Raw genomic sequence first — 23,214 nt, forward strand, 5'->3', positions numbered from 1 at the left:
CGCGTGGGCACCACATTGGCTACCTGTATCATAGAGGAAGTTAGAGAATGAGGGAAACATTTAAGCAGAGGCTAGATAAACCTTTCCTTTTCTTTGATGGGGTTTCTATTTCATACAACCAGTTGAAATGGTAACATTCTTTGCAAGATTGTTTGCATTTCTAATTAAAAGCTAAAGGATGTGTATCTGCTGGCTAAAGCTCTTTTGGTAAAGCTCAATGTGTTTTGCAAGCTGAACCTGTGCAGTCAGAAGTAAGCTCTATTGGCTTTGATGGACTTAACTCCCAGGAAACTCTGTTTAGGATTATAGCTATTGAGTGTTACGTATTGCTGCTCATTTGGGGGGCGGGAGGGAAGCTTTCTGATCAACATAGCTGCCTGTGTGTTCAGACTGAAGCAGACAGGTCACTTCTTCTGGCTTGGATCAGGATAAGGCTTGCCCTAAATTAGGCAAGTTGGAGGAAATCATAAGGGGATTCTTGCTTTAGGTACTTTCCGCACATCTTTCAGTGCTTGTGCAGATCTCCTATGTTATGCTTAATAAAGGTATGGCTCGAGTTTACCAAACTGAAGAGTCTCTCATCATTAGAAGGGGGTGCGTGCGATACAGGAGGCTAGCTCTGGATCCAGGGAGGGTCTTTAAAGATGAGCCTTATCATTGCCTCTTTCAAGGCAGTGGGCATAACTCCCTCCTGTAATAATACATTAACTACTCCCTTGACCCGTCCAGTCGATCCCCTTCTACTATATTTTTATCAGCCATGATGGGCAGGGATCAAGAGGGCCTGTCTTAAGTAACCTGTCCTTGTCACCAGGCTACAACAACTGAAACTGGTTCACAGGCTGAAACTTGACAATACCCCCCAGACCTCCAATGGGTCTGGACTTACTGTGGTATTTTCAGCATGGATCCTAGTGATTTTGCCCTCAAAGTACTTTGCAAATTTTTTGTAACAAGCGATTGGATGGTCTGTAGTTAATGATGAGGCATTGGTCTGGACAAGCTGATTTACCACTCTAAACAGCTCTGCTGGGTGATTCTCCGAGGATGCAATAAGAGGCTGAGATGTATATTCTCTTCCCCACTGCCACCACAGCTGTGTGGTTGTACCTCTGTTTGAATGGATTCACATAGGGACTTGTGCCACCTGCATTTTTAGCTGTTGTCTGGCCCACTTTATCACCCAGAGCTCCTCAGAAAACCAAGGAGCTTCCTGGGCTCACTGAGGGCACTTTGGAGTGATCATGTTGATGGCCCTCTCAATCTCATCATTCCACAGTGAATCTAACCTAGGGCCTCAACAAGAGTGCCCATCTTGCTGCCAGGAAAATCCCCCAGAGCTTGCAGAAATCCTTCAGTTGACCAACTGAACTGGTTCCCCATCCCTGCAGGGATGGCTAGTCACAGGCCATCCAAACATCGCCAAGAAGTGATCTGTCTATGACAACAAGCTGATAATCGTACACACACTTGCAAACCACCAGATACTTCCCAGTTCCCTCTGTGGCAACAAAACAAAAGCCAGAACTTGGGTACGACCTGCAGTATGTGTCAGGTGCATGATGGACTGAGACAGCCCCAGGGTTGCCATAGCAGACATGGAGTCCTGAGTGCCACAGCCACGGTGGAATCAACATGGATACTGAAGTCCTGGATTATTGTCCTGGGGTTCTCCAGCACCACTCTGAGGACTGCCTTCACCAGCTCCTTCATGTAGGTGGTTGGACAGTGAGGTAGATGGTACACCAAAAAGATCCCTGTTCTGTCTCTGCCACCCAACACTGTGCAACTCCTCACATCCAGCTTCCAGGTAGACTGGTCTTCTGGTAAGAATGATGGAACTTCCGTGCAGGCCAGCCATGCCCCCTCACCATCCATCCAGCTGGTGTTGCACTGAACACCCAGGTGGCTAAAGTCAGGTCCCCCCAGCTTGCTTGTGTCTCAGTAATGTTGCACCAGGTCAGCCAACTTATCCATGATGAGCTTACGGATAAGAACTGTTTTATTGTGGACTGACCTGATATTAAATAACAGCACCAGCAGAGTGGGAAGACAGATATACTGGTTTTTTAAAAAATCTGTAAGTTGTTTTGAGTGCACGTATTTGTGTAGAAAAGCCACTAACAAACTTAATAAATAAGTACAGACTGGATGAAGACCCCAAGCTAGAAAAAGTCCTTAAAGAATAGCTGTAAGGCAACATCATACATTTAAAGCACTATTATACTACTTTACACAGGTATGGCTTCCCCCCAAAGAATCTGGGGGATTATTGTGTGTAAAGGGTGCTGGGAGGAGACCCTGATTCCCCTCAAAGAGCTTCCCAGAGTTCCCTGGGAAGAGGGATTGATTGTTAAACCACAGGGTGGCTTTAAAAGAGGCTTGGATAAATTCAAGGAGATAAGGCTGTCAGTGGCTGCTAACCCTGATGACTATGTTCTTCCTCCACTGTTGGAGGCAGCATGCCCCTGACTACTAATTGCTGGGAATCCCAAGTGCAGAGAGTTGGTGTTGCACTTAGGTCCTGCTTATGGAATTCCCATTGGGGCACCTGTTTAACCACTGTGAGGACAGGAGGCTGGACTTCATGGGCCACTGGTCTGATCCAGCAGGCTCTTCTTAGGTTATGGCCAGATGGCTCAAGTGTGGGCCCTCAGCAACTATTCCAATGCTTGAGGGTGGCCCAGTCTTCATTTAATATGTCTAAATCCCCCTTTAAACTCACCGAAACCAGCAGCCATCGTTGCAGCCTGGAGCAGTGAGTTCCAAAAATGAATGCTGTGCTGTAGGAAGAAATACTTTCATTGGTCTACAGTTCCCCAGATACTGGGGGGGAAGCCATGCCTGTTTAAAGTAGTATAATAGTGCTTTAAATGTATGGTACAGATGTGGCCTTACAGCTATTCTTTAAGGATTTTTTTCTAGCTCAGGATCCTTAGCCAGTCTTTGTTGCAACTCCCTTTCAGTGGGTAATTCGAAGTTGTCATGGAAGAGAGAATATTTTCTCCCGCTGATTTTCTCTGTACAATGAATAATTATATAAGGTTGTTTCCTCCCCTTCCTCTTCCCTTTGGTAGAGAAGAAGAGAATAAACAGTCCCAGACAATTATGCATGCTGACTTTCACTAGACAGGTTACTTTCCATCAATGGCCTTACCTTGGAATGTTTGCATGCAAATATGTATGGTACCCCAGGTAACCATTGTGTTAGAGTTCCATAAGATGGAATGTCAGTGTGGGTCTTTCTGGAGGGCTTTAAGCTAGCATTTTGCCACTGAGCAGAAGACGGCTCAGGTGAAAGCTTTTGGGTGAAAGTCAGTCAGGTTGGGCTATGGAGACTCTTTCGGTCTTCCTTGATGTTCCGTTAGTCAAAGCAACGCTTCCCTTGGATGCCTACAGGGCAGATCCTTCACCCCAAAAGGTGTGCCTTGGCCATGCAGGTAGATTTCCTAGGCAAGCATAGCTGTCTGTAAGCAATACTCTCTTCCAGGGTTGTAAGGAAGGAAGGTTGCAAGATTTAGCTCCAGTGTTGCCACAAGGTGACAACAAATGTTCAGCAATCATCAGCGAGGAATTGTAAACATGAGGTACATCAGGGAAGTTCAGTTCTCCACATTTTCACATCAAAAAGACATTATGAAAATTCTTCAGCATTTTAGTACCAATTTAATGCAATTTTCCCCTACTATAATGCATTTTTGTATGCTATTTTCATGAATATATGCATTTTTATGCATACTTCACCCTAGCATATGCATTTCTTAACACATTACTTGCCTTGAGAACAGCACTGCAAAATTCAGTGAAGTGCAAATTTTGACGGCTGGCTATGTTTTGGTTCATGGATTATTTCGGAAAATGGAAATTAGATAGGTTTGCCTTTAAATGTGAGCTGAATTGAATGGCTTCCCTATCCTTAGTGACAAGAGAAGCAAATGACTTTGACAGCAGAGTCCTGGATAGACATGACATCACCAAAGTAGAGAGAGGTCCCATCTGCACTAGTCTTTTAAAGCTTTAAACAGTCATGGCTTCCCTCAAAGCAGCCTGGGAACTGTAGTTTGTCAAGGGTGCTGAGAGCTGTTAGGAAACTATTCCTCTTACAGAGCTACAGTTCCCAGACTTCCCTAGAAAGAGGGATTAACTATTAAACCCTTGGGAGTTGTAGGTCTGTAAGGGGAACAAGGGCTTCCTAACAACTCTCAGCACCCTTAACAAGTGACAGTTCTCATAATTTTTGGGGGGAAGTTATGATTGCTTAAAGTGGGGTGATACTGCTTTAAAAGTCTAGCGCAGATGGGGTCACACATGTTTTTTGCAACATTGCAAAGGGCAGCCAAACCAAATAATCTGGAAACTCCAAAATACTTTAGGGCACAAGCACTGAGCCTCAGCACGACCATAAGGATGTGCCTAGAATACAAGAGTGCATCCCCCTATTTTTGTCTCTGGCATGCTAGTGGGTATGGCTCAGGATAGCCCTCTCCTTCTCCTCAGGCTGCCAGACAGATGCGGATGAAGTCTGGATCCCACCAGTCGTGAAACAAATCCTGCTTCAAATCCCTCAGGACCCAACACTGGACCACGAATACCTCCCAGAGCTCGGGGTTTTGGAATTCACCAGAGCAGCCATGGAGCTAGCGATTGGCAAGGACAGCCGTGCCCTCTTAGACAACCGGGTAATGGCTTTTATCAGCAATAGCACCTAAATTACATGTCAACTCAGGGCTAGTTATTCCATTCTGCGTGCAGGAGGTGAACCCCGTCTTAACTTACACCTGAACTTTCCTTTGTAAATAGGCAGGTGGTGTTCAAACAATAGGTGGGACCGGCGCTGTGTGGATTGGAGCCGAATTTCTTCGCCGTTGGTACAACTACTACTTGGCTTCAGCAACTGTTTTGATTGCCACACCACACCTGGGTATATGATATGCTGTTGTTCTACCATCGCTAGTTTGAGGCCTAGTCCTACAGTCGAAACTGCAAGCCCCTGGGCAATGTTGCTTTTCTGCCCACGATGGGTGGTTAAAAAATCCCAGCCTATAGCAATGCTAGCAACACAGATAAGATACAGCCACTCTCGTGGCTGTATAATAACTGAATGTCTCACAGCATTGTGATATGTAGAAAGGACCCCTCACTATCATCTTGTCCAAGCTCCTGATGCGATTCCTGCTTAAGAGAGATTTAGCTCCTATCAGAATTGTCTCCAGGTTGAAGGGGATACTGACAATAGTGTCCTGTGGTGCCCCCTCTTATGCTGGTGGGCCCTTTCTTGCTCACGTGACAGTGGCAGCAGCAACCCTCCAAAACATTACCATTTTAATTTCCCACAATGCCCTGGAACACCTGACATCGCATCATTATAGGCTGTTGTGGGAAATCAAATTAAAACAGATCCAGCTGCCCCTGACAGGGAAGCTCCAGGGCAGGGGTCAGAGCTGGTGAGCCCTTCTGGCCCACTGGGTCCCCAGCATTTTCCCTAGGATGCCGAGAACTGACACCATGCCTCCAGGGCACCTTCTGCCCTGCCCAGCATATCTCACACACATATGCAGGTGTTTTATCCCATTTGTCCAATTATCGTAGTATTGCCCATTCTGACGATATTGCCTAAGTATTGCCTGGGGCATATTCCTGCCTGAGTGAAGATCAAGATGACACCCCCTCTAATCCCAGATATAAAAGCTGACCAGACTGGCAGCTGAATCTTACTTTGACAATGGCTGGCTTCACCGTACCTGAGGGCAATATACTTGCTTGGGGAGGGGTTGCACACACAGCTTTGTCCTCCACCGCATCACCACTGCCTGTCCGTCCTCCAGCATTTGCTGCCTGAGGCAGACACCTCACTCTGTCTAATGGTAGGGCTGGCCCTGACTCTGACAGGCATAGATCTCCATGGACTCAGGCAGAGGTCTTTCCCTGCCCTTCTCCCTGACATCCTTTCATTGGAGACTGAATCTTGGGCTGTCTGCATGCAAAGCATGTGCTCCATCACTGAATGATGACCCCCTCCGCATTCCTTATCGGTGAGTGTACATCTCAATCTCAACCAAAAATCAAATAAAAATAAAGTAAAGCTGGCACAAAATGCTCCATTGGTTTTCTCTCTCTATCTTTTCAGACAATCTCGGTTGTATATTCCAAGTCGCTGGCTTTACAGACATTCGTACTTACCATTACTGGGATCCCGTCAAATTGACTGTCGATACAGAAGGGTTCCTGGGGGAGCTGGAGGTAAAGACCTCAGAATATAAGAACTTCCTTGCTTGATCAGGGGTTAGAGATGGATTGGATTGGATTGGATTGGATTGGAGTCACCCTTACAGATTCTTGTTGGCTCTCTCAATCCCCCCCCCTTTCTGGAGTGATATACTGCCTATAGCTGCAACAGTTGAGCCTTCCTACAGGCTCTCTCAGGCCTCTCCTTTGGCTGTTACTTACAGCAGTGATAAACACTATGGCTGTAGGAACTGAGCCTTCTAGGATTCCTTGTTAGCCTGTGTCTTTCTTCTTGTGAGGCTGTCCCAAAAAGGACATACACGGTCTCCATTTCTGACTAAAGGTAAAGGTGTCCCCGCACTTGTAGTGTGAGTCATTTCTGACTCTTAGGGTGACGTCTTGCAACGTTTATTAGGCAGACTGTATATATGGGGTGGGATTGCCAGTTCCTTCCCCGGCCTTTCTTTACCCCCCAGCGTATGCCGGGTACTCATTTTACTGACCACGGATGGATGGAAGGCTGAGTGGACCTCGACCCCTTTTACCGGAGATTTGACTTCCTCCTTCCATTGGAATCGAACTCCGGCCGTGAGCAGAGCTTCGGCTGCATTACCGCCACTTACCACTCTGTGCCACGGAGGATTTGACTAGGGATGGACAAATCCGTCAACTTCGGGTCTCTCAGTTTCTCATTTTTCCTGCCTTAAGTTCAGTTCTCCATCATTTTCCACATCAGTTTGTGAATTAATTTTTTTAAAAATCCTTATGAAAATTCATCAGTGTTTTAGTGCAGATTTCTCCCAATATACATATGTATGTATGCATGCAGTTCTGCATAATATACACATTTTTGCAAAGCAATTTCTCCCTAATATAGTGCAGTTCGTGTGTTATTTTTACAAATATGTGCATTTAATGCACACTTTATTCCAGTATATGCATTTTTGTGCATATTGCTTGGGTGGAGGATTCCATTGCAAAATTCAGAGAAGTCCGAATTTTGACGGATGGTGTTTCAGTTCTCATACTGTTTCAGAAAATACTAACTAGGTAGATTCACCTTTAAATGAGAACTGAATCAAATTTCTCCCCCTTCCCTACTTCTGACATCATATAGGATTAACAGAGAGTCAGAACACCATGTCTGGAGACATAAAACATAACCTACTTTACTTTCCTATCTGCAACCTCTAATCTCCCTTCCACAGCATTTTTTTTCTGGTTTTCATCATTGGCAAAAAGGGGTACAGTAGACACAACTCTATGGAAGGCAGAGCCCAGCACCCTGATGAGAATACAAATCTCCCCTTTCTGGTCATTAGACCCTCAGCTACCTCCTTCCTCAGCTTATCTGAACAGTGGGCATGGCCGAAAAGTGGGCGTGACCATTTCACTGTCACATCCACAAAGAGGCATAGATCAGCTGAGGAAGAGGAGCTATATACCTCATTGTGTTTGCATGTGATAGTATAGGATGGCCACACCCACTTTTGGCCCTGCCCGCTGCTGGTATGCGGCCTGCAGAGAGCTGCCAAGAGTGAAAGCAATCCTCTGACCCAAAAAGGTTAGCCATCCCTGAGCTAGAGTGTTGGTCTGGGAGAGAATGTGGGAAACTCAGGTACAAGCCTCTGCTCACCTAGACAAATCATTCTCTGCCTTAGCCTAACCTACTTTACAGGGATGTTGCATGCCACTCTAAACTTTGCAGAGGAAGAATGGGATGCTAATGTGAATTATTTTTAAAAATGCAGTGCCCTACCTACAATAGTGCCCATTTGCCATCAGAACACAGGACACTCAGGTCAGACACTGGGTTCATCTAGCCTAGCATTATCTACCTTAACTGGGCCTCAGGCAGAAGCCTTCCCCATTGCCTGCCATATAAACCCGTGCAGAGGAAATGCTAAGCAATAGCTGAAGGCGCTTGGCTCAGTGGTAGAGCATCTGCTTTGCATGCTGAAGATGGCAGGTTCAATCCCCGGCATCTCCACATAGAGCTGGGAATGTCCGCTTTCTGAAGCCCTGGAGAGCCTTTCTCAGTCAGAGTAGACAATACTGAGGTAGATGAACAAATTGTCTGACTCAGTATAAGGCAGGTGAACCTGGCACCTTCTGCAAGCAAAGCATGTGTTCTGACACTGAGATACAGTGTGCTGTTCCATATGTCTGATGGAAACCATTGCTTCTACTGTATTAGTGCTTTGTAATCAAAAGTGTATTGCTTCTGAATATGAAGGCTTTGTACTTAGGAAGGATGACAAACTGCCATTGATGAACCATAAAATTTGTCTCAGTCATATCCAATTTTCTTTCCAGAATCTCACCCCACCTCTGCGACTCCCAGCATTCATAATCCACATAAGGCATTGATTGATGGATTGGTTTGCTTTCAGGGTGCGCCAGAAGGCTCCGTTGTGTTCCTGCATGCTCCTGAAGAAACTGGCCTGACACCCAAACAGTGGACAGAAGTTGCAGAAGTGATGGAGGTAACTTTAGGAAGCAGCTGGAGAGGTCAATGACCCAAGAGGCTAGGAATGCAGAACCTGAGGCCCTCCTGATGTCGCTGGACTCCAGCTCCCATCAGCCCCAGTCAGCATGGCATGATGGGAGTCAAGTCAGTCAAGGGTGATCCAGCAGCATCTGGAGGACCACAGATTCCTTATCCCTGCAACAGAGCTTGGAAGATTACTTTTAAAAAGTAATAAATTACAGTTACAATTACTTGGCCCAAAAAAAGTAGTAATTACCGTTACAATTACAATTGCTCTGAAAGTAACTGATTACTTTACTTTTTCTCAAAAGTAATCACTACAATTACATTTCAGTTACTTTTAAAAAAAAACTCCTACAAGGTGCTGGCCTTGGCTGCTGCACATCTAAGAAGCCTAAAACAATATTAAAAATAAACACACACACACAGGGGGTAGTAGAATTAAAAAAAAATATCCATAAGATTAACATAATGGCATAACAGAATCTCACATCCCCCCAAGCAATGAAGATACCCCAACTCTTGAAATCAGATTTTACACTTGAAATGCTTTTATAATATGTTTCTGTTATGTCTCAAAAGAACAAGATGCTCAAAGAGCATGTCAGACAAGGAATGTCTTTTTACAGTCATTACGTTGCCACCAGTACTAAACAGGCGTTCTACTGCGGCACTTGAAGGCATGCCTGTGTTGTGCTGCAAAAAACGCCGCAGCACACGTGGAAAGCCATGGAGTGATGACACTTCCCTGCTGGGAGACCTCAGGTACCTCACCAGTTCCTCCTCAGCAGTGTCCACTGCTGACTTCTTGCCCTGGGGCAGAAAGTTAAAGAAGTCATCTTCTAAGTCATCTCCTTCCTGGTCTTTATCTGAAGACTGATCACTGTCCTCATTAAGTACACCCATCTTTATTTCGGCTTTCAACAAGGCTTCCATTGTGTATCTAAGAAAGAGAGAGGATATGTTAACACATATATGTTAGGAAACCATCATCTGCTCTTCATTTCCTGATGCTTGTCATGTCCCCTGGTTCAGGGTCCAGCCTGAGCCTGTGGATGATGACATGGAAGGTAGGAAGGTGACCAAGTCACCACACTCATGGGGCAGCACAGCAGACCCTTAAGGATTACCTGCAGCAACCCAAGGTTGTGATGAGGAGCCCCAGGAAGAAAAGGCCCAGCCCCTGCCTACCACCTTAAGCCCTCTGATGCCTCCCTTGAGACAACATTTCCCTTGGAGTAATCCACCCAAAGGGCTTCCCTAATGTTCTTACTTGTTGGTATGGGTGGTGGCCTGACACGATTCCAGTCGATCTAGTTTGAAGCGAGGGTGTACGCAGGCTGCCAGAAGAAGCAGATCCCTGCCAGATCCCCACCTCTCAAGGGTTGTCTGCTGCTGCTTCAGCATTTTGGGAGGAGGGGTCTCATGCATTGGTTCAGGAAGGCCACGTCTCCTTGCCTTTATTGCTTCTTCAATTGCTCTCAGCTTCTCAGGGTGTGCCCTCTGAGGAAGAAGAACAAAGCATGAATCCAAGAAAAAATGGAAGAGGAACTTCACAATTTAAACATAAATAGACAATGGACACTCTTTGAGGACCAGCATGACAAAGGCTTACCTCAAAATGTTTCTTCACATTGGATGAGGAGGAAACAGCTGATCTCAGATTTTTGATCCTTGGAAGGCAGTAATTGCATCGTACAACAACATTTTTCCCACTCTGGCTCACAAATGTACAAGCTTTCTCAAAGCCAAACCATGGTACTTGCTGTTCTGCAGATGTGGCTGTGGGCAACTGGCACTGCTTCATGCCCTCCTCCTCCTCGTGGACAGGGCCTCCTTTCTGAACCTCACTTTCTAGTTTTGCCTCCTCAGGATCAACAAGCTGTGACTCAAGTGGCCGCACTAACTGACTGCTGCTCTCAGCAGCAAAACCTGCAACAGGCGTCTCTGTAATAAACAAGAGATAATGCTCCTATGTGGGTGAACTTCAGCTGTGATGTGCCCCCATCTCTTCCCCATGCTGCAAGATGCCCCAGTCAGAGTGGAAGTAAGCAGGTCGATAGCACAATTAAAAGAGATCCTATTTGCATCATTTTTGCTCACTAAATAACCCTGCCTGGGCCAGTCTAACCTACTATCTCACAGGGTTGTTGTGAGAACAAAATGAGACTAGGGTTCAAATCCCCACATAGCCATGAAGCTCACTGGGCCAGTCACTGCCTCTCAGCCTCATGAAAACCCTATTCATAGGGTCACCATAAGTTGGAATCAACTTGAAGGCGGTACATATATTTTTTATTTTGAATATGATGATTATGATAATAAATATGCAGCATTTCAAATTAATTCTGTATGAGAAGCATTCCATGCCAAGCTTGGAAAACCAAGGATGAGGTATAAAATGTAGACAAAAATACTGTTGACAAAATGCCGTTTATATTTTATATATATGAGCCTGGGTAGGGAACATTTAATCTAGCCTACTTGCTTTCAGCAAGAAGGTTTAAGTGCCTTCAGGCTAGGGCAGTCACCAGAAGGCCACAGCAGAGACAAAGGAGCCTAGTGTTGTGGAGATGTTAGATGGGAGCTTTGGGGAGTAAAGATGGAGGCTCCTGAAGGCTGCAATTCTAAACACACTTACTAAGGGATTAAGCCCCATAGAACTCAACAGGACTGACTTCTAAGTAGATATAGTTTGGACTGTGCTGTTGGTAAACCTTGACTAGGGTTCTTCTGCAAAGACATCCATATCTAAGCAGGGTTGGCAACCCCCTGCCTGGAATACCCTGCCCTTATCTTTTAATGTGGCTGCTCCAAATGTTTTTACAGATTTGACCCTTTACTTCAGAAAGAGGTCTGAAAAATGAGTAAGAGTAAGAAGTATCTTTTAAAATTGTTCTTTTCAATTCACTCTTGAATGAACATCATACCTAGGGCAGATCCACACCATTCCTTTAAAGCACATTCAACACCCATTTGAAGCACATGAATCCCACCACAGAATCATGGGAACTGCAGTTTGTTAAGAGTGGTGAGAACTATAACTGTGAGGGGGAAATGACACTTCCCAGAATTCTTTAGGGGAAGTCATGCACTTTAAATGCGAGTTGGATGTGCTTTACACATATTGTGTGAATCCGCTTAATAAATTTTGCCTGCATGTAAATTGTTTTAATTAATTTTTCAAAATGAAAATAAGCTATAAAGTGTAGTGGGTGACCATGGGCTACTCACCATTTCTCAGCCTATCTGCCCCTCAGGATGAAAACAATGGAGAACCATGACTACCCCAAGGCATACTTAAAATGTAAAGGAAGTATTGTACAACCATAGTATGCAATTGGATACTTATAGGGACACAGCATGACAAAACTGGGTGGAAGTAAAAGTTCTACACTTAGGAAAAAGAAACCAAATGCACAGTTATAAGATGGGGGATACTTGGCTCAGCAGTACGACATGCAAGAAGGATCTTGGAATTGTTGTTGATCACAAGCTGAATATGAGCCAACAGTGTGATGTGGCTGCAAAAAAGGCAAATGCTATATCAGGCTGCATTAACAGAAGTATAGTTTCCAAATCATGTGAAGTATTAGTTCCCCTCTATTCAGCACTGGTTAGGCCTCATCTTGAGTGCTGTGTCCAGTTCTGGTCTCTGCACTTCAAGAAGGATATAGACAAACTGGAACAGGTTCAAAAGAGGGCAACAAGGATGATCAGGGGACTGGAAACAAAGCCCTATGAGGAGAGACTGAAGGAACTGGGCATATTTAACCTGGAGAAGAGAAGACTGAGGGGAGATATGATAGCACTCTTCAAGTATTTGAAAGGTTGCCACACAGAGGAGGGCCGGGATCTCTTCTCAATGATCCCAGAGTGCGGGACACAGAATAATGGGCTCAAGTTGCAAGAAGCCAGATTTTGACTGGACATCAGGAAAAGCTTCCTAACTGTTAGAGCCATACAACAATGGAACTAATTACTAGAGAGGTAGTGGGATCTCCGACACTGGAGGCATTCAAGAGGCAGCTGGACAGCCATCTGTCGGGAATGCTTTGATTTGGATTCCTGCATTGAGCAGGGGGTTGGACTTGATGGCCTTATAGGCCCCTTCCAACCCTACTATTCTATGATTCTATGAAAATATTTATATAAGCATGACTATCAAATATGTTTATTTATATAACCTGTAAAGATATTTATAGTGCAATCCTATGTTTGTTTACTCAGAAGCAAGTCCCAATGTATTCAATGGGGCTTACTCAACCAGGGAAAACTGCAGCCTCAAGTGATAAGAAACTTGTTCTTTTAACAAGTCCTTTAAGTTGAGAGCTTATCCCAGTCTGCGTCTGTGTTGAAATTGCTTTTTAATATGTTTTTAAACTTTTTCTTAAAAAAATGTTTTTAAAGCTTTTAAAAATGTTTTTAAAGATGTTTTGTTTTAATATATTTTAAAGTCTGTTTTTATGATTTTTAAAGTGTTTTTAGTGCTTTTGTTTGCTGCCCTGGGCTCTTACTGGGAGGAAGGGTGGGATATAAATAAAATAATAAAAATAAATAAACTTCATTCATTTTTTTAAAAAATGAGTATTAGTTTCCTACATAATAAAAACTGTGATAAACCCTGCCTAATTTCTTTAAAAATAGGGTTGGAGGGAGAGAGATTTACAACACAAACACAAGTCTGCACTTTATCATGAAAGGGCAGGGTTGCAGCCAGAGCTTTGAAAAGTTACTTTAAACTACAACTCCCATCAGCCCCAGCCAGCATGGCCACTGGATTGGGCTGATGGGAGTTGTAACTAGAACATAATCTGTTTAAAAAAAAGTTGTGCAGGGGGGGGTTACGTTTTGGTGTATATCTTGGGAATTAGACCACCTAGAAAGTTTTTTTAAAAAAAATTGAAGTGGAGAGTCCAGAGAGTAAGGGGTGGTAGCCAGAGAGCCGGAGCGCCCTCCCCCCAAAACCAGAGACTCCAGCCGAAAACACACACACCGGGGCACACACACACACAAATCATCGTCACTCACCTCCACAGCTCTTCGCCATTCTGCCTTCCTTGCCCTGGCTTTTTCCTCCGGCGTCCATTTTTTCCTCTCAGAGTCAGATGCTAGCAGGCTCCCCCTGCCTATTCATCTCTTCTATCGTGCCTCCTAACACAGATCACGAGGGAAGAGACAGTCTGCGCAGAGGTCCAATCAGTGTGAGGCACATGTCTTGTGTTAACCAATCACAGCCAGGAGCTGACTTCCCCTTGTTCCCGCCCCCAAGTAACGTCCAACCTAATGTGGAAACGTTAAAGTTGAAGCTGAAAAGTAGGGAAATTACTATTCATTCCGTTACTTGCCAAATGTAATGGAATTACCCACTCGTTATTTAAAATTGTAACGAATTAAAAGTAACTCATTAAAAATAACGAGTTACTTCCAAGCTCTGCCCTGCAATAGATAAAAGGTATACACAGCGGGAAGCAATCATGAAGTCAGTCCCTATCTGTGTTGCCATAAAACTCCTCTTGCCAGATTTGGGATTGGAAATACGTATTTTGCCTGGTTAGATGATCCCAAGATTTTGCGCTGTTCTACAGCTTGGCTTACTTGCTTCAGTCTTCCAGGGGCCATTTTCTCCATAAGCACAATTCTGAGCTGCACATTAGCTCATTGACACACTTATGAACTGTAAACTGTTTAGGCTGATCAACAACAGCTTTTGGGGAGGTCCAGAGGCATTTGTACTGATTTTTTAAATGTAATTTTACTGTAGATGTACTATTCACTGCCATGATTTCCCCCCCTCTTAATGCTGGTGATACAGACTTTTTTACAAATAAGTAAATAAGATGATCTTTTGGTTTCTGCATTTCTGTGCTAGGCACGGAGGAGGGGACTTCCCTCCTCTGACAGCCAACTTGGTTTCTGCAGTGGGCTATGGAGGAGAAACAGAGTGCTCCATCCATTTTCCATTGGCTCGCTCACTCACTCATCTATATGCAAATCCTATGCCTATGGCTACCAGGGCTAGTGCTTAAATGCAAGGCTGCTTTTAGGCGAAACCATAGCAACAGTCTTATTCGCAATAATGAGTCAGCCAATTTCACAATGCATTTGCTTCTTCTTCCCCCACCCCATCTCTTTTGGGTCCCCAGAAAAGGCACCTCTTCCCCTTTTTTGACATTGCAGCTCAAGGACTGGCTTCAGGCAACTTGGACAGGGATGCTTGGGCATTGCAGCACTTTGTGGGGAAAGGTTTTGAGCTTTTGTGCGCCCAGTCTTTTTCTAAAATCTTTGGCTTATATGGTAAGTCTCTGAGTTCTCATTTGGCCAAGTTAGACAAAGCATCATGGGAGAGGATAGTGGAGTCACATTAAACCCCTGCACATTGAACCTTGAAAGCATGCACAAGGGGACTGTGAGGTCATTCCAGCTAGTCTCATCCCTACCACTGTGTTAAGGGCCTGTGTTAAGTGTTCATACATGTATGTCCCCCTTACATTGCTGGTTTCACAACTGCCACGTGACTGGCAGCAGCAATCCAAGGACTCGGGCAGAGGCCTTTCCCATCATTCGTAACTTGATCTTTTAACTGAAGGTGCCAGGGATTGAACCTGAGGCCTTCCATGTGCAGCACATGTGCTATACCATGGCAGATGCTCTACCATGGAGCTTCTCACCAAAATCCTCACTGGGCAATTGCACATCACTGTTAAGCCAATGCATCGTTGCTCTAAGTCATCCTTCCTGAACCTGATGCCCTACAGATGTTTTTGGACTGCAACTCCCATCATCCCCAGGCTGATAACAGGTTTGGGAAAGGGGCCCTAAGAAAAAGCAGATATGTCCTAGCAGGAAAGGCTGGGAGTCCCTGTCAGCTCTGGAAATATATCATATCTATGTTCAAACACTAGGGGTCCCCAAAGACAAGAGAAAGGAGTTCGGAAATTAGAGAGCAACCGTGAGTGAACTCACCATGAATTATTCACTTTTTTTCCTATGAGTAATTCCAGGCTTTGCCTTGCTACACCAATGCCCAGTTCATATCACATTTATGCATTTGGTGGTTTTATGGAGTGGGTTCAAAACTCCATGATTTTTGTGGGCCATCCAAAAGCACGCTCTAAACTGGAGTAAAACTGGGTTGTGCTCATGAAGAATTACTCAAATAACTCTGAGCATGGGGGAAGAGCCATAGCTCATCGGTAGAGTATCTACTTTGCATGAAGAAGGTCCCAGGTTCAATCCCCAGCATCTCCAGGTAGGGCTGGCAATGTCCTCTGCCTGAAACCCGGAAAAGCCACTGACAGTTGTTATAGATTTACTTGTATTAATTCGCACTACAAAAAGTCTCCAAGCAATTTACAACCAGTATAAAAATCCAAGAATAAAAATGCACAAGCCTATTTAAAATATAATCAGAATGCAAACATTCAATAACTGGTGCTGCCAAGTGCTCAAGAAAACTAAACTTTGTCTGGCATCGGTGGGCCTCCCTGGGAAGAGCATTCCATAGACAGGGAGCTATTCCTAAAAGGGCTCATTCTCTCATCACCACCCTGTTGACCTTCCTCAGATGTGACACACAGAAAAGGGTCTCAGACACCAATCTCAGGGTCAGTGAAGGTTCATATGGTAAAAGTGTAGTCAATGCTAGATTGGCCAGTGGACTGACTCCGTTTAAGGCAGCTTCCTTGGGAAGCTTGCAGGTGTTCCCTGAACACTACGGTTGGATGAATGGTCTCTTATGCCTGAAATTATTGATTTACTACATTTAATTTCTTGTTTCAGCATCTCCCCCTCCCCGCCCTATGTCCTCACACCAACCCTATGAAGTAAGTCAGGTTGAGAGACAGCAACTGGCCCAAAGGCATCGATTATGTTTGTGTTCAAGTGAGAATTTGAACTTAGTCTTCCTGGGCCTCATCCAACCCTTAAAGCACTGCAGCATCCTGTCCTTTTTTGTCACCTTCTTCAATTGATAGCACAGGGGACAGAGAGAGTGATGCCTGGGGACCTCCTCTCCCCTCCTATTGCCTCATTCTGACCAAACCTGGACAGCTTGGCTCAGTTCCTCATCATAGAGGCTGGGAGCTGTCCAGCCCAGCATGAGCAACAGAAGCTGGTCCCCTAGGCAAAGTGTGCTGAATCAGCAGGGGAGCTGTCCAGCCAAGAAGCTGGATATAAAGAAGATGTTGCAATAGCAACAGCCAAGTAGCAAATGAGTGATTCAATTACTGCCCCTGCTACACCATTCTTTCCTGGAGCTTCAGGAGAGCCCAGATCCAGAGCACAAATTTAGTTCTTGCTGCCTCCTCCCAAATAGGGCTCAGAGATGGGAGGTGTCATGGTACCTGGCTTAGTTTCATTGCATTGAGGCTCCTGTACAATGCTTAGAGACAACGGTAATTAAGGGGTATATACTTTGTCAATAATGATGATGGTGATATACCCTACCCCCTATTTTGGGCTTCTTCTTGGGCTCATGAATGTCTCCTTCTGCGTTCTAGAGGTGATGGAGGAGCATCTGAAGCTAAGGTTAGTGTCCTGCTAGGGGGCATTGGGTACCCTGATTTTACAGCCACTTTGTGTAGGTTCTCCTCTGGGCTGGCAGTCACGGGGTATTCCTCAGGATATGTCAGCTCCTTGGTTCAAGTTTTGGGGCTAATGGTGCAGATAGTCCTTTTTCTCTAAGAAGATTTCATACGGAACTGGGTCCAGGCATTGGCTAGCAATGGGTCTTCTCCAAGAATGACTAAGTCTGGATACAACCCAGTATCTACAGCAGGGAAAGAGAACCTGTAGCCCTCCAGATGTTGTTGAACTATAACTCTCATTATGCCCAGCCAACATTGCCAAGGGTTAGGAGTGATGGATATTGGAATCCAACAATATCTGGAGGGCCAGAGATTCCCCACCTCTGATTTACGGATTGTGAATCAGTGAAGGGCTGCAACTCAATAGCAGAACATCTGCTTTGCACGCAGAAGGTCCCAGGTTCGATCCCCGGTGTCTCAAAGTAAGGCTGGGAATGTCTCTCATCTGAGATCCTGAAGAGTCCCTGCCAGTCAAAGTAGACAATAGTGAGCTAGGTGAACCAATGGTCTGACTAGGTATAAGGCAGCTTCCTTTGTTCCTATGAGGAAGGCTCAAAAGAATCAAGGGAAGAGGCTGTGGCTCAGTGATAGAGTATCTGCTTTGCATGCAGGTTCAGCCTCTGGCATCTCCAGATAGGACTGGGAGAGAATCCTGTCTATTCAGCGCTGGTTAGGCCTCATCTTGAGTAGTGCATCCAGTTCTGGACACCACACGTTAAGAAGGATGCAGACAAACGGGAACAGATTCAGAGGAGGGCAACAAGGTTGATCAGGGGACTGGAAACAAAGCCCTGTTAGGAGAGACTGAAAGAACTGGGAATGTTTAGCCAGGAGAAGAGAAGATGGAGTGGAGATATGATAGCACTGTTTGAGTACTTGAAAGGTTGTCACACAGAGGAGGGCCAGGATCTCTTCTCCATAATCCTAGAGTGCAAGACACTGAATAATGGGCTCAAGTTTCAGGAAGCCAGATTTCAACTGAACATCAGGAAAAACTTCCCAACTGTTAGAGCAGTACGACAATGGAACCAATGACATAGGGAAGTGGTGGGCTCTCCAACACTGGAGGCGTTCAAGAGGCAGCTGGGCAGCCACCTGTCGGGTACGCTTTAATTTGGATTCCTGCATTGAGGCTTATAGGCCCCTTATAGGCCCCTTCCAACTCTACGATTCTATGAAATCCTGGAGAGTTGCTGCTAGTCAGTGTAGACAATACTGAGCTAGAAGGACTAATACTCTGACTCAGTATCCAGCAGCTTCCCATGTTCCTATGACCGCATGTTTCTAAACTTGGTGGAGGGATTTGAAGTGTAGTCTGAAGGTGTTTTGTGGGGGACACACAGAGCTTGAAAAAGTTACTTTTTTGAACTACAACTCCCATCAGCCCAATCCAGTGGCCATGCTGGCTGGGGCTGATGGGAGTTGTAGTTCAAAAAAGTAACTTTTCCAAGCTCTGGGGACACAGAAATGTAACTGATTTGTGTATACTTGATTTGGATGTGCCATGACTTATGTGACCTGTTTCCTTTTGCTACTTTCCACAGATGAGAGGGTGGGAAACCTCATTGTGGTGACGAAAGACAATCAGACACTGATCAGAATCCAATCCCAGCTGGCCAAGCAAATACGCATGACGTGGTTTGGGCCCACCAGCTTGGGGGCACGGGTCATAGCAATGGTGCTGACCAGCCCTGCTCTGCTATATGAGTGGTAAGGAGGTAGCCATGCAACTCTGTGGTTTGGTTTTGTATTGGACAAGAGCATGATTGCCAAATCAACATAGTTGGTTGGTGAGGTAAGGTAGGCAGCGATGGCAGAGCAGGCCAGTTGTTGAGGAGCTGCCCTAGCCTGTCATGCCTGTTCCTCCGCAGCTCAACCAGCCACTACTGCTATTGCTGTATCTCCCTCCCTCCCTCGACTGCCCATCCACTCGCCGGCCTGCCTCGCCTGCTGCTGCCTCTGCTGCCATGGCCCCACACCATTTAGAAGGTTGTGGTCACATGAATACAGCATGACGACACCCTAAGAAAAATATCATATCTATGGATGTATACTAAAATGCCACAAAACGCACAACAGCTATAATTTGTGACATGTTCGTGCAACGCTCAAAAGGTATACAACAGGAAAGGACGCAGTGGACCTCCAGAAGTCGTTTGACTACAAGTCCCATCATCCTTGACCATTGTTGATGCTGGCTGGGGCTGATGGGAGCTGGAGTCCCGACAACATCTGGAGGGCCAAAGACTCCCTATCCCTGATATACAAGATAGGCACAGTGGCCATTCACAACAGCAGTAGTTACTTGCTAAATTTATGATTGGCACTAACACACCCTTCCTAGCTTTGAAGTGGGGATGGGGGAGAAATTTGATTTAGTTTGCATTTAAAGGCAAACCTACCTGATTTGCACTTTTCAAACAGTATGCAAACGGAAACACAGCCATCCCTCGCAATTCATACTTCTAATTTTGCAGTGCAGTTCTACAGCCAAGTAATGTGTACAAAAATGCATATAAAGTGTGCACCTCTTTACCCTTCAGCACCTGAGATGTATATTTTTAGGATACACCCTATTTTCTGTGATGTGGTTTAAGTTGTTTTTAACTGTTTCTAATGACGTGTTTAAAATGGTTGTAACCTGCCCTTTGGGTGAAGGGTGGGGTATTATTATTATTATTATTAACAACAACAACATACACAAATGCATTACATTGGGAAACTGTTATGCACAAATGTGTCTACTGGGAAAAATTGCTTACAAAAAATCCTGTATTAGGAGCAATTCAAACTAAAATGCTGATAAACTTTCAAGAGTAGTTTGTTTGTTTTTTAATTGTAAACCAAAGTGGAAATGTGGAGAACTGTACAAGACTGGAGAAAGGAGAAACTGAGAGGAACCAAAACAGACAGGTTTGCCCACCCCTATTTTGAAATAATAACTTGAAAAAAAGAGAGAAATAAACCCTAGTTCTGATTGAGCCCCAAACAAATAGCATTGAATGAGGAGAGCCAGAAAAAAATCCTCATGTCATATTTTTTCTATTCCTGTCTTCCACAGGAAACAGAGTCTGCTGTCACTAGTAAAGAGGATTATGCTGATCAGAGAAAAACTGAAGGAGAAGCTGCGTATCCTGGGGACACCAGGTTCTTGGGAGCATCTTACAGCCCAGTCAGGAGTATATAGCTTCATTGGGCTCCTTCGTACGTATCCAATAAGCCTTCTCTGTCGCTAAGCCCAGGATGTGTCTACATCCAGGCTGTCTCCTTCCTAAGCGCTAGGGTCAAATCTTGCAAGCTGCATGGATCCTTCTTTGGCCTCTGCTTGTTGTTATCGATCTGGAGGCATGGTGAAGCAGTCATGGAACTGCTTCACCATGGATTTGGTATTGTTTGCTCCCCTGGAAGTAATTCTCATCTCACCACATCTAAATGCTCCTCTGAACTGGCCCTAGGAGAAGGGGATCATCATTTCTGAGGAGGGGAGAGCAGAGCCTCTGGATAGCTTATAAAAGCACTGATTTTTGAAGGGCACAAATGGAGCTGCAACAAAGTGTTGCAGCGTAAAGTGTTTCTGTTCAGTGTTTCGGCCAACTCTCATTCCATTTCCCTTGTCCCCAGTCTCCTGTTGTGTACCCCAACAGTGAGTCAGAATTCTATGGCCACTGAACATACTCAGTCCTCATTGGGTTGTTTTCCCCACTCACTACTCCTTTTCCTTCCCCCCCAGTCTCCCAGATCACTCCCCTTTCTCTCCTGCTCTCTTGGTTGCTCCACTTTCTGTTCAGCTGCTAAGATGCTAATCTGCACTTTGGGAAGCACATAAAGCTGAAAGACAAAGTGACTTCCTTCCAACTGCCCTCTTCAGTGCTTTTTTTGGGGGAGGAGTGTAATGTCACCCCCTCACTACTTCATGATGAAGGAGGTGGGGCTCAGAGGTTTTGTAGGTGCCAGCAAAGTCCTCAAGGGCGCCATTGTGCCCATGGGCACCACATTGCAATCCCAGTTTTAAGCAGTTGCTTCCCTTAAGCACATATATCACTCTGGACCTACTTATGTCTGTTAAGAAGAGCTTCCTCCATACGCATAGTCAGTGGAGAGACTGGTCCATTAGGGCACTGCCCCACTGCCTCAGTCTGCCCTCAGCCGGCCCCCATCTGCTAGCCTTCTTAATTACAACCACATTACAAATGCCTGCCTGCTTCCTCCTCCTCCTCCTAAGTCTCAATGTTGCCCTTGTAGAACTCAGCAGGAAGGAGGATGGAAACAAAAGTAAGCCAGGACAACCAAGATCCACCTATCCCAAACTCACTCATCCCGGCAGATCTTGGGTTTGAATTGTGCTGTAAGAGAGCCTGGGATGAGAACCCATCACTGCAGTCTCGGATGTTACATGTAATTCAGAGAAATCCTCCCCTTTCCCCCATACCTGCAAATTTTACCCCAAAAACATATTTTGGCATATACAAGTCCCAAAATCTTTGCTATATCGGGAGGGGGATGTCTTTAGTATGCTAGTCATGCTTTGCAATGTTTTCATTGGAAACAAAATATGCTTCTATGTAGTCGTGATTCATGGATGATTACAAAAGCTGTGGATAATCCGCTAATTAACGTCCCAGTTAGCTAGCTGTGTGAGAGTTAAATAAGAAATGGAATCATCCAGTTCATTCAGACTGGGCAGGGGACATGAAGCAGGTACTTCAGAGATGAGATGAGTGAACGGGAAGATTTGGGAAGTGGGGGAACATTTCCTTTACCCTGGGGAGGGGAAATTCTCCAGCCAACAGATTTGTATCAAGTCAGCCCTAAACTATGCAGCCATTTAGGCTAAGTAAATACAAGCATCATTTGTATACATGCTTCATTTGCATAACTGGTGTTTCTTAATCTTTTTAAAAATCATCTAAATCAGGGGTGGGGGACCTCCACCCTGGGGCCTGACTGGGCCCATCAGACCTCCCCATTTGGCCTGCGAGGCCATTTTTGAAGAGGTCATGCTAGTCGCCCTACACCAGATATAATACAGGTAGGGGAGGTTTGCTCCTGGCAGTTCCTTTGCTGGAGCAAGACTTGCCCATGAGCTGATGGATGGTAGGAGTGAAGCCTGCTCAAGGAGGGGAAAATGGATCCCATTCCATTCTAAATCAGATTTTAAATTGATAAGCCATTTGCTCATAGCTGGTTTTATGCTGAGGTGAATAATGACACTTATTTCCTGCCAGCTTCCCAAGTGGAGTTCCTAGCGAAGCATAAACACATCTACCTCCTTGCAAACAAGCAGATCAACATCTGCAGCATTAACTCAAAGAACCTGGACTATGTTGCACAGAGCATCCATGAAGCAATTGTGACCACACTCTTTCAAGAACACCAAAGTGAGAACAAGGAAAAGTCAACTGAGGCCCATCCCAGAGTCCAATGGAGCCCGTCTGAATAATTTTTAACAGGTCTAATATAACTGCATTCTGGAAAGCCTCTGTGTCAAATTAGATCAAATGTATTTCGACCATAAGTCATTTTTTTAGAAAAAGCATAGAGTTATATCCATTGTTAATCTTACTCAGAGTAAACCCATTGAAGCGAATTGAAATGACTAACTTAGGTTCATTCATTTCAGTGGGTCTACTCTGCATTCAGGATGCAAAATATCAAATCCTCACCCACCACAATTGACAATTAAAACAATCTGCCATGCTTCACTCAAAGATATCAGAAAGACATATTTTCAGTTATATCATTATTATTGTTGGCTAATTTGTGATTCACAGCTGGTATAACACAGTGGGGAGGAGAGCCTGGCTGTGAGTCCAGAGTCTGTGAGTTCAAATCCTTGCTCGTGTCTCCCAGGTGTAAAGGGCCAGCTAAAGATCACCCCCACAGTGAGTGCCTCAGGGGTTACGTGCCCTC

At 45.0% G+C, this 23,214-nt stretch overlaps 2 protein-coding genes across 2 annotated transcripts; one reads left to right on the forward strand and one right to left on the reverse strand.

The window, feature by feature from the left end:
- Positions 1–3,331: 3,331 nt before the first annotated feature.
- On the forward strand, positions 3,332–22,744 carry GOT1L1 (glutamic-oxaloacetic transaminase 1 like 1). Its single transcript, XM_061593374.1, has 9 exons — positions 3,332–3,440; positions 4,498–4,679; positions 4,801–4,921; positions 6,128–6,240; positions 8,619–8,711; positions 14,863–15,013; positions 18,849–19,014; positions 20,366–20,508; positions 22,530–22,744. Exons 1-9 carry the CDS (start codon positions 3,332–3,334, stop codon positions 22,742–22,744), a joined length of 1,293 nt encoding a protein of 430 aa, XP_061449358.1.
- On the reverse strand, positions 9,923–14,053 carry LOC133368383 (uncharacterized). Its single transcript, XM_061592572.1, has 3 exons — positions 13,748–14,053; positions 10,332–10,663; positions 9,923–10,219 (listed from the first exon to the last, which is right to left on the reverse strand). The coding sequence occupies exons 1-3, from the start codon at positions 13,803–13,805 to the stop codon at positions 9,986–9,988; spliced, it is 624 nt and encodes a 207-aa protein (XP_061448556.1). The 5' UTR covers positions 13,806–14,053; the 3' UTR covers positions 9,923–9,985.
- Positions 22,745–23,214: the final 470 nt, after the last annotated feature.

Source organism: Rhineura floridana, chromosome 12, assembly GCF_030035675.1.
Source record: "Rhineura floridana isolate rRhiFlo1 chromosome 12, rRhiFlo1.hap2, whole genome shotgun sequence".
Taxonomy (NCBI): domain Eukaryota; kingdom Metazoa; phylum Chordata; class Lepidosauria; order Squamata; family Rhineuridae; genus Rhineura; species Rhineura floridana.